This window comes from Prosopis cineraria, unplaced genomic scaffold, assembly GCF_029017545.1.
Source record: "Prosopis cineraria cultivar Desert tree isolate PC_DT_omini unplaced genomic scaffold, ASM2901754v1 PC3, whole genome shotgun sequence".
Classification (NCBI taxonomy): domain Eukaryota; kingdom Viridiplantae; phylum Streptophyta; class Magnoliopsida; order Fabales; family Fabaceae; genus Prosopis; species Prosopis cineraria.
In genome coordinates, this window is record NW_026555334.1 from 43,629,293 (window position 1) to 43,641,390 (window position 12,098).

The following is a 12,098-nucleotide window of genomic DNA, read 5'->3' on the forward strand; positions in this document are numbered from 1 at the left end:
TTAATCATAATTGATTATATTATAATGCAATCTGTTTGGATATTATTTTTTTAAAATTAATTTTAATATAATTAAAGATGTTTGAATAATTTATTCAGAATCAATTTTACAAAAGAAAATAAAAGAGAAAAGAAGAGAGATTGATTTTTTTAATAAAATTTTGTGTTTTTTTTATAATTTTTTTGAGCCCTTTTTTGTAATTCCTCCAATACTTTTTTATCAGCGTTCTTGAAAAAGTTCAAAATTTTGGCTTTCGAAAAAAATTAATTTTAATGGTTAAAATCAATTTTTTACCTTTTCAAATGTTTTGCTAATAAATCAAATAATCGATTTTTTGATAACAAAATCCATTAAAGACGTATGCAAACAGGCACTAATTAGTTATAAGGTAAGTGATTCTTAAACGTTCACAAATTCGCTAACACAATTTTTCTTTTTACAAGAAACATCGCTCTTATAATAGAATTGGTCCACTTTTTGCTGCAATTAAAAATCATATATTATAAACCAATTAAAAAGGTGATTTCTCATTTTTTTTAAAAAGAAATCGAATAAATATGATAACAAACGAAATCATCGCCAGTATGTAAGACGACAATTATAACTGCGCGATTAATAAGTTCCAGACCATTCAATTCATTTATCAAATTTCAAAATGGCACCTGAGTACTTTTTTTATTCTTTTATATAAGTGACTTCTAATTAACTAATTAAAATCAAGACGATTTAAAAATAAATTACTTTTTAATTTCGTCCCTGCTTTAAAAAAAGTGATTTGATGTGTGTGAGAAGTTTTTTAAAAAATTAAAATATTACATTTCTTTTTAAAATTTGTTGGAAGGCAGTTCTGAAGTTATACATCAGAGATTAAAAAAAAAGTGACTTATATAACGAATCAAGAAAACCTTCTAAAAAGCAATTTATAAAAAGAATCAAAGAAAATACACAATGCTCACTCCAATTTCTATTATATGACAGTTATAATTACCTCACTAAAAACAAAAAGAGACAGTAAAGTTATTAGTTTTATCTAAAAATATAATAAACTTTTTATTTTACCCATGTTTAAATATAAAAAATTTAAATTTACATTACATTATCTTTTACAACCAATAAATTTAAATAAAAATAATATAAAATACTAGCATTAGGGATCATCAATATCTTTTAAAACGTGCCTGATGAATACAAAATAACACTAAATCCCACGACTTCAACTTATTGGATTTCTTCACCAAATAAATCATTCACCAACAAGTAAATCAAATTGTTGTTGACATAAGGGGGATATTAAAGTTATCATTTAAATAAAAATTCATATTCACATAGATTAATGAATATATTAAATCTTAAACTATTATGCGAATAACATCTTAAATCATAAGCTCTTGAAATTTGCAAAAATTATTATCAACTTATAAACTTCAAACGCCTAAAATCTCATCGTTAAGTTAGAAAAAATGATCATTACTTTTATAGTTGTGAGACCTAATCACAAGCTGATATAACACTCATCTTAACCTTTAAAAATGTCATTCGTTTTCTCCAATTTAACAATAGGGTTTGAAGCTCTTGGCATTTAAAAATTAAAAAGAGTTTTTACATATTTTAAAAGTTTAAAATTTAAGATATTATTTATACAATAGTTTAAGCTTCGTGATACTGATTAACCATATTCATAATCCTCCCTAATTAATATATTGCCTTCAAACTCCGTGTTAGAAGCGAGTTCTTGAAATAGATAAATTGTTTTTATCTTAGCGGAATTCAAAAAAATAACGCCTAAAGATCTTAATGTCAAGATTTTTAATTTTTTAAAAATAAATTATTTAACAAATGGTTGCTAAATTTTCATAAATTCATTGTAAAAAGAATTAAATTAAAAATATTTTAAGCAACTTAATATTAAATGTTAGAAATTTATTAACAAAAAAAATTATTTTTCACTTTTAGAAATAGTTACGATGACAATTACAATGTAACATCTCTTAATCTAGACTTTTTTTTTATGCTATAATCTAAACATTTAATATGCCCCAAAGTATTTTAAACAAGATTTATATACCTAACTTCATATATTTAATATACTCTTATCCAATCAAACCAAAATAAATGAATTTTAACATATTAATAATAAGAGTTTGATAATCTACATATCTTAATTTAATTGAAAACAAATATCCTAGACACGTAAAATTAAGTACATAAATTTTCCCATTCATCATAAATATCTTTGACAAGTTCTTTAACTCTTGTCAAGGGTAAGAGAACTAAAGGACGATTTTCATATACAATAATTCAAGTGTGTACTTTGTACAAGGACATGAAAAATTGGAAATTGCTATTGGTCAAAACAAAGGCAGAGGCATGAAATTAAAGGATGAAATATACGAAAAATAACGTTCAGACATATCAAGAATATCTTAAATGAATAAATCCAATAAGCTGGTGGTAAGCAGGCAGGTCATTCTATTTCGATCAGCTATTCCCAGAAACTATGTGGAAATAAAAGAATAAAGAATGAACTCTATTTCGCATTTTCCTTTTCAGCTTACTTGTTTACAAGTCGAGATGATATGATGGTGGCGGCAGAACAGGGCAAGTAATATCCAATTTACTCTATAATCCAACGTAAATAACTTAAGTAATACAGATTTTGCAAAATCAATATATTTTATATGGCCAAGCAAAGCATTGGATTTTGAAAGAGCTGTAGTTACAGTAGCTGCCACAGTGGTCAATCGCCCTCTGATCACCTTTTCACTTTCTGTGTCGCAGCACCATACATATTCAATCTGTTCTTAATCGGTTTGACCCATTTTTATGGCCATTGTAGAGAGGCAAAAGCCACCTGGATCCATGTTTCCTCTTTCCATAACACCGCCAATAAAGAACTAGTAATGACAGAATTACGCCAAACGGGATAGCCCATCTGTTTCAAATTCACAATCAACAAAATCTTCCAATCACAAACGTCCATGAAAATGATCAACAATTATACTTATCTAAGATGCAAGAATTTAGGGTGTGTCAGATATACAGATACGTTTGTTCGGCTAGAAGAGCTAAAAGCAGAAAGTTCCAATTACCTGTCTAAATCCAAGATTGGGCTGTAAACAAGAGTTTCCCAAGTTGCGACTACAAAATGCCAAATTGGGTTATAGTAAAGTGACTCTGCTGACCAAAACATCCTTGTGTATGTCTCCAAAAATATGAAGAGTAGCCACGCTCCAATTTCAATCAAAATGAACTTTATAACAAAGCGGCCAATCACAACCATGACAAGAGAGAACGCCACCAGCCAATTGAAAAGCCTGTGGTTGTATTCCTTGATAAATAGAGCTCGAGACTTCTTTAACATCTGTGCATTCATTTGTTAAATCAAGAGGTGTTAAGCATTTGAACCAGTGGAAAATCGGCAAAAAATTATGACCTAAAATATTTATTCATTTCACAGTCATTTGAAAAAAAAAAAAAGCACATTTCAGTATGAATTATTCAACCAGTTAGCATATAAAAGGTCAATTCATGATGTAAACACTCACATTTCCATCACGATGAATAGAAACTAAAATATCATTCCTTTTCACCTTTCTAAAGCTCCAAGAATTTAAATGGAGTAGAGTTAACAAGTCAAATAGAAGTTATAGTGACAAACCTTCATCATGCGTTCCTCATAGTTTGTTTTTGACGGTCCAATGCACTCATGCTCAAAACTTTGGTTGCACTGCAGGAAGCCTGCATTAAATTTTGCCATGGTAGGAAGCCTGAGAACTTGAAGCTGATCCATTTTGTCCTCACATCTGGTGTACAATGCCTCACAGAGCTTCGAAGATCGATATTCATTTTGCATAACAACATTGTTGAACACCTGCATAATAACCAACGAAGATATAACCAAAAAATTGTTATACTCAATTTCCCAGTTAGTAGATTGAAGAGAACCAAAAAGCACCATTTCAATGCTGCTGCTTGATATAATGATCCTGATTGCAGTTCAAAGATATTTAATAGTTAAATATTTACCCAAATGAAAATCATAAATTAATTGCAAACACAAATGGATGCCATGAAGCTCTAGAGACCTCTAACACTCATGCCATTTTTCTCTTTAGCGACTGTACTCATTATAGCAAGGCTGAATCGGCTACAAGTTATTTGAAAAATGCAGAGTCATGGACAGCTTTATATATGATTGGTCGACAAATCCAACAAGGAATGAATGATAAATCAAATAAGAACTAGCCGGGGAAAAAAAATTATGGCAGGGAAAGTTATTTATCAAGTTGTTTTTGCTACGGTCAGCAGTGTTAAAAACAACATTGATAATTGATAATAACTATAAAAAATGTAAATGCTATCTTTTAATTTTATCACTTGTAACTTGCAAGTATCTTCTTCAATTTTTGAAATTACAACCCTCTTGAATTATTACCCTCCAGGATTTAAATTTTTCAAACCTTTTTACATGTTATGTAGGGCATTCTTATTGATTTGCCACTCAAGTTCCACAATTCAAACACATTCAATCCAAGGATAATGAGAAGACATTCTTTTCCGACAATCTTGATATAGATGTCACTCCCAATTCAAAGTATGGCATGGGCTCAAGAACCAAGGATTTGAGAAGGAAAGCTCATTAGGGCCAAAACCCAAAACAAAACTTGATAAAGGACATTTTCTGCTAGCTTTTTCTTTTAAGTCACTACCCAAATTCCCTTTCAGCAGATAATGTTTTGCAACGTCTCAATCCACAACAAACTGTGAACAGTACCTTCTGAATTTCTTCATCCAGTTGCTCGACTGATTTCTTCGCATGGTGACGTCCAAAATGTTGCTCATCAAACGCCTGCATTGCTTCCCCTCTAGACTTTTCATGAGCCTCCTGCAGCGATTCCTCTGGAAGTGGAAAATGCAATTTTGCCATCCTTTCGCTATATAGCTTTAGACACCTCTCAAGAATACCCTTGTTGAAAACCTCCACAAGGGAACCTGTTGAAGGAATCTCTCCTTTGTTCAAGGCTTCAAGTATCTAAAAATTGAAATATGAAAATAAAATCAAGGTTTAATGAAAATGTACAGAATGAAGCTGCAAGTTCTTATTCTAAAGAGCTCATTAATGGACTGATCATTTGATTAGTGGTAGTGGTCATTACTGGTTCCATTAATTGGTTAGTAGCTCATTAAAGATCCATTTGGCAGGCATTAAGAGCATATATTCTATAAGCATGATAAGATGAAAGGAAGATGGCATTGTTTTTCTGCCAGAGTGCAGCAAAGTTTCAGTTACATTTTTCTGCATCATTCTCTAAGAGTGTAGCGAAGTTATGTAATATTTATGAAACCCAGTCTAAAGGTTCATCTTGTTTAAAGCAGATGTACACGATTTTTACCCTCAATCCGACAATATTTCAAACAACAGACCAAGACACTCACCATGTAGAACTCAAGTTTTAAATAAAAAAAGCGCATTATAAAAGAGACTTTGTAACCTATCAGCGCAAATCATTAAGTTAGAGAACTGAGTTAAAGAAGAAATATTCAGAATATTTTTCCTCAAGTTAGGCAATGATTTCATGCTGTGTCAAAATAATAATTAGAAGAACAATGCCGTAGTTTTGGCTAAAAAAACAATCAAAGAAAGAAAGAAAGAAATGAAAAGAAAAGAAAGAAAAAACATTTCAGGAAAGAGTGTATGTGCACAATCACAAGCCACTATGCCCTGGACAGAATAATAAAACAATGACAGTACTTAGAAGTATCTTGTTCTACTTGATTAATTTGCAGTTCTGTGTTTACTGATTTTGACTGAGAGGAAAGGACTTGCAGAGACGTCCATGAAGGTGCTCGTGAAGACAATAGGTGTTTCATTCTTGTCACAACCCGCACAACTTACAGCTTAAGTCTATCTGAAACTAACTATATATTTGAAGTCCCATACCTGCTCCAGAAAAGAAACAAACTCCTTCCCATTCAGTGATTTTCGCTGTACAATCTTGGGACGAATGATGCTAGCAACAAGCTCTTTCAATTGCTCCCTTTTCTTAACATATGTTGGATCAAGTTCAACATCCTTCATGTCACAAAGTTTTGTTCGCCGGAGATGTGGCTGTTTTAACATCCAACATATAAATAAATACACAGGGAGGTGGAGCTATATGAAAAGAAAGCATAGATAGCTATTATTTGAAATAACACTTGAATTCATGAATCAGGAAATTACTTTCAACAATACGATCACAGTCTTAATAATAATAATAATAATAATTAAAAGGCCATGGTCTTTCTCAACAAAGATATATATTTGATAAGGACTGCTTATTAACAACAATTTCAAAGGCATGTCAAAATTAAGTAGCAGGAGAGAGGTGGCACAAAGGAAAAGGAAAATGTGTTCTTCATTATCCAATAGACAAAAAAGTGTGAGAAAACAGAAAGACTGATTAATGGAAGTTGAATGAATCAATTACAAGACCCAAAAATCAAAGTTATTACCCTAAAAGCCAGGCTAAGGAACTTAAATTTGATTTTTGGCATGTCTTGCGCTGTGGCAAAACTAGCCCAGACACCACAGTAAAAGTCGTGGAGATGAATTTGCCCAGGATATAGAAGAAAACAATTGCAAAAGCCAACGCCAGATAGCTTATAAGAACTTCTGTTCAATATGTTCGACATATGTAGGAGTCCAGACCGTGTTGGCTTAGAGGGGGAAATGTGCATTCTGATGGAGAAGCCAACAAGTAAGACCCCTTTTCATTTTGTTTCAAATACAAAACTCTATTGTTAACCTCCATATATTAGACTACAAGAACTTGAAATTTGGGTTGAACTGAGTAAATTGTGAGAGAGGCTAGTGGAAGAAGGGGGCTAACACATACTTGTGGTAAGCTAAAGGCAGTACTGTTGTCTCCCATGATAGCCAACGATTCCCGGATCTGGTTAACCTGACAAAGTTAAACTATATTGTTACTTTAAGACTAGAAAGACTAAATTGATATTGGAAATTAAGTTTCATAAGTGGCAATACCATATCAATATTTTTGTCCCCTGCAATTTAATAATAAAAGGGCCTATCATTAGACCTTTTAAAAAAAAATGGAAAATCAGATCATAAACATGATTGAGTTTGGTTCTAGCTGTGCACTAACCGTCAGCATTGGGGACTCGTCGAAGAGCTTCATTCACCAATTCTTGCACTGATTTCCCTTCTGTAGATAATTTAGCAAATAACAGTATCAAATCAAGTGCTTATGATGAGCGGTTGTAGCTGCCAGAGATGCAGTACCTCAACAATCAATATACCTACCTCCCATGTTTTTCATCAGTGATCAATATGATTTTACAAGGATTTTCACATAGAAGTTTCAAAGAAAGAAAAAAACATGAAATAAAAACAATGACAGACAGCTTGCCATTGTATGATCAGAAGAGAGAACTTGTTAGCTTACGTAGAAAATCACGTTGAATGAGCCACAACAGCCTGGCAGGTTCAAATGCAACATCTTGGCCCTATGAAATTTCCAGTCAATCAAACATTAAATTAAGAAAAAAAATCATTAAAAATTTTATTGAAGGAAGAATAAATCAAATTAAAAGCGTTGAGATCTTGATATACCTTCACTCTGTTCAACCCACAAAAATTGCACATTAGAACATGCAAAGGTTGCAAATCAAACAAACAAGTTAATAACCACAAACAAAAAATGGAGAGAAAAAAAACGGGAATGAGGTTTTTTAGAATGCAAATAATACAAAGAGATGAGGAAAACTAAAAAAAATAAAAAAATACATGATAACAACAAACTCAAGGTTCACAAGTGCAAACCTCCCATAAAATTCTTCAGCAAGCTCAACCGCAAAAGACAATCGAGAGATGTCAGCTTCACGTATCTGAAAAATCATTTAAAATGAGATATCTGCTCATTATCAGCTTGAAGATTTTATAGCCTCCACCAAGAAATTGAAAGTAAAGGATGTGAACTAGGAAATTTGCCCATGCACTTAAACATCTCAAAAGAGAAAAAAGATTTGTGCTCACTAGTTCAAAGCCAAAAGGTATTCCAACATCTGTGATCCGTCTGAGTTTTTTTTTAGCAATTTTTAGATACAATATAGGAGAGGTTATTCCTCTCTCCATAACAGACCACTGTAATTTGTCTGACTGAGGTGCCCGTACATCGTTGAAAAATCCACTTAGACTCCAAGACCCCAACAATCATGAATTTTTGCTCACCAAATAATTAGTTACCATATTAGGACCAGAGATAAAATAACTCTATTCTCTTACAGGAAAGTATATTTCAATTGATTTTTAGCCCAGAAGACCCCCAAATCCCTTCTCACCCTCTACACTTTCCAATATATAAATGCTGTCAGCCCATGCAGAAAATCTAATGTCTCCCTTCTTTATATCATAACTAAAACTAAATGGACTATAAAGAACATGACCATTCCATTGTACAACTTGTAATGCTAGAAGTTAGTCAAAAACACAGCCACATTAGAGCTGATAAATTATCATGCATGCCAATGACATATTAAATTCTATGGAAAAGTCTAAAGAAGAAAAATAAACACGGAATTAAGGCCCTTTGAGCCTGAGAAAGAAATAGGCTAACTTTTTTGTTGAAAGGGCAGGAAAGGATAACTCAGCTGACAGAATTAGAAACAGCATTGATTAAACTTCTCCGAACAAAATTAAACAAGTAACTGGTTCCCTGACTATTAAAAATAAATTGAACCGCCTAACTCCTTCTGAAACAATAAGATGTGGCTTGAAATTCCAGTTTGATTAAGATTGTCTGATAATGCTATTGGCCACCAGTCCTACATCAGGTAATACCATAAATGAGGCACTTAGAGGCTTAGAGCACAAGAAGTTTATGCTCTACAAGCTTTTTCTATCTTGTTAATTCTCAGAGTACAAAAAGTTGTCCATGTGGCCATCCAACACGATAAACAAAGAGCAATGAACATGTATTTTCAATGGAAGAGAGGCTGACAAGTGTAACTTACAGTCTCAGGCAGATTATAGATAAGCACAGAACTCATGACATTTGCTAGAGCAAATATCCTGCAAGAGAAAAGATCAACTTCAAAATAGTGATGACTACTAACCCATACAAAAGACCAAATGGTCTGTCTGTAAATACCGATCATCATATACGTTTGACTTCCCAATGCTTTCAAATCCTTCTGTATCAAGGTAAAATACAGAAGTTCTGACTCCATCAATATCCAAGTCTATAGGGGTTCCCCAAACCCAAATTCCTGCATAATTGAAGCCAAAATAGGAAAAAGATCTTAATATATAAATCTATTGGGGCATAATTGTGAGCAAAAGGTCAATTGCCATCCACCTTTTGTCTTGGTGTCACGCATGTGTCCAACACCAAATCCTATCAAAACAAACAAGCCACTTAAATCAAAATAATGAAAGCTAACAAATCTTCGTAAAAAAGAAGCTATCATTGAAGGTAATGAAAAGCAGCTGTAAAAGATGCACCTTCATAACAAGAAAGAGAGAGAAGTTGATTGAGCAGAAAAGATTTTCCAGAGCGATATGGCCCAATCACCTGATGTGCAAAGAGCAATCAAGAAATAAGCATGAAAATAGAATAGGGAAACACACACAAACACATACTGATGCTCGACTTCAAATAGTAACAACTGTGATGGACCAACACAGAAACACTTATTCCAAACTCTTATAAATACACAGACATTCTTGTAAAAGAGAAAAGGTGAAACCCAATGTTAAGGAAGCGTCCAGAAGTGATAAGATTGATGAAAGATGAGGGGCATTGACTTTGGTGGTTTTTTGAACTTAGCTTCCTAATTTTCTAACTCTTGACTCTGTCTCTACTTTGAGGAAAGAAAATGATGCTCTGCATTTCATAAGTAATGAAACCTAACATAAATTCAGCTATATTTTATTGGTAACATTTACAGATGACTGTGTTCATATAATCATGTGCATATTTTGTCACAAGTCACAACTTGTAACAATCAATGGGCTAGCCTCCTTTACTCTAATTTCATCCTTTGTTTCAATCAATTCACTAAACCAAATCTCAAAAGTTTTAACAAATAAGTCAAGCGATCAAGTGGCAGTCAGAAACAAATGTGGGCATATAAAATTTGTTAAATGTAGGGTATGTTGAAACGTGATCCTAACTAATCCCTCAATTGCATGCAATGGATGCATTAAAGTTGCAATCAAACTTACAGCTACAGCTGCAATTGGGTTCGTTATTCTCTCAATCGCTTCCAAACCTTCTCTTGAAAGACGAAGTTTTGTATGACCAGGATCAGGTTCCACGATCGGAAATCTGGACATCGATATGGGGGAAAACATAAATAAGGGAAGCTTAAAGCAGACCATGAAACGAGAAAAAGAAGCCAGTTACCGTCAATCTAACAGAAACATACCCCCCCCAACGCGCGCACACACACACACACACACAAGTTCATTCAGGCATCATTCTTTCTTTCTTTGTTTTTTTTTTGGGGTGGGGGGTTGATGCTAGAGTGTATTTGGTAGCAAGAAACTCAGGAGTAAGATGCAAGCCAATAATGTGACATTTACAGGACAAAATAGCTATGAATTAAAAAGAGCTTGATCAGTGTAGTTGATTAAACGGATGCTCAATTATTATCAAACAATCCACCATAAGGGGTCTTGAAAATGGGGTATTCAAGTTGATGCAGCACTCAACCATCAGAATAATGTCCTCGGGAAACAGAGGTTACACTCACCTACAATTTTATGAATCACAAATAACCTCCAGAATTTGGCGACCATCATTGATACCATCAAGTCAAAACTAGGCCCAGATGGATTGTGCTAACAGTGCCACTTTCGAAGCATAAAAGCATTAAAGCAAAACAAAAGAAATATTCAAACTATTGACCAACTTCCAGGCTTCCAGCTCACGTTAGCATCCACGAAACTGCAATAACGCTTCTGGAGTAGGCATGATTTTCCTTTTTCCAAAGTTAAGACTAGCTTCGCCGAGAGTTTTGTCGTGACATGGCTTGAAACATTATCATCGTCATTTCTTCAATGTTATTCACGTAAATTCAATATTTCACCTCTTAGAAAGCAAGGCCAAAACGTTTCAGACCTTTTTATTGTTTGTATCTCATAGAATAACGGTTCACTTCCCATCACCCAATAAGGGAAACGAAAACGACAAACCAGAATCTAACATTTTAAAATTTTTAACTTTTTCAGGTACGAGAGCCAATATCAAATCTTGCAAACTTTAACAGCCACTGGCGACCAGATCCGGGATTATGTAAACTTAATAAAAGAAAACAGAAGTCAATCACTTACGCTTGGTGAAAATTCTCAATTGACAAGGACCAGGGAGCGAAGAGGCAGAGAAGCAGCAAAACAACCAGGAACCTAGCGGGAGTGTCCATAACCAGGAATGCTAAGACCCCCCCTATCTGCCAGACGCAGAAGAACTAAGAAGGCGAAGGGAATGGAGGTGCAGAGAAGAAGCAATCATAGGGGGATTACTGTAGCGAACGTTGAAAGTAACCGAAAGAACAATGGGATCTGAAGTAAATCCTCGAGATGGGTGTACGTTAAGAATCATGCCCCCACATGGAATGAAAGAGAGGGAGAAACTGAAATGCGTGGGAATTGAGTCCGGCTTGAGACGGATAGATTTTCTGACTCTTTCAGGTGCTGAATATTTGTTCGGAAAGCCTAATGGTCCGAAAGGTCTTAGCACGACCTGTTTTCGTGGGTCGCTTGTGAGATTGAACAGAAGGCCAACAGGGGAATGGATCTCAATTCCGGATTGCGGGAAACGTAATTAAAAACGGGCCTGTACAGTTTCCATTTGATGATGATGATCATTCCAAATAATTAAAACAACGTATTTTTTCTTTTATAAATTTTTGGAGAACTATAATTTTTTTAATGCTTCAATTATGCTAAAATTTTTCCTCCAATCCTATTTATAAAATGACTTTTAAAAGTAATTTTTAGTTTAAAATATAAAATATATTGTAATGATTAAACCATTTTTTCCATTTCACCCCTTTTTGATTTATGTAAAAATATTTAATATAATTGTATTATT

At 33.5% G+C, this 12,098-nt stretch overlaps 1 protein-coding gene across 1 annotated transcript; it reads right to left on the bottom strand.

The window, feature by feature from the left end:
• Positions 1-2,423: 2,423 nt before the first annotated feature.
• On the bottom strand, positions 2,424-11,763 carry LOC129306759 (uncharacterized). The gene is made up of 17 exons (XM_054947490.1): positions 11,339-11,763; positions 10,229-10,331; positions 9,506-9,575; positions 9,360-9,398; positions 9,153-9,270; positions 9,016-9,073; positions 7,782-7,890; positions 7,616-7,656; positions 7,449-7,509; positions 7,149-7,208; positions 7,028-7,047; positions 6,879-6,944; positions 5,942-6,109; positions 4,775-5,032; positions 3,659-3,871; positions 3,090-3,361; positions 2,424-2,932 (listed from the first exon to the last, which is right to left on the bottom strand). Exons 1-17 carry the CDS (start codon positions 11,425-11,427, stop codon positions 2,791-2,793), a joined length of 1,887 nt encoding a protein of 628 aa, XP_054803465.1. The 5' UTR covers positions 11,428-11,763; the 3' UTR covers positions 2,424-2,790.
• Between the last annotated feature and the right edge of the window lie 335 nt (positions 11,764-12,098).

Bases quoted from the DNA above. Each gene is read 5' to 3' on its own strand.
- LOC129306759 (XM_054947490.1), bottom strand. From the start codon at position 11,427: ATGGACACTCCCGCTAGGTTCCTGGTTGTTTTGCTGCTTCTCTGCCTC. The intron at 9,271-9,359 runs GTGGATGGCAAT...TCAATTATGCAG, and splicing joins GCGTGACACCAAGACAAAAG to GAATTTGGGTTTGGGGAACC. The intron at 7,510-7,615 runs GTATATCAAGAT...GAAATTTCATAG, and splicing joins GTGGGTTGAACAGAGTGAAG to GGCCAAGATGTTGCATTTGA.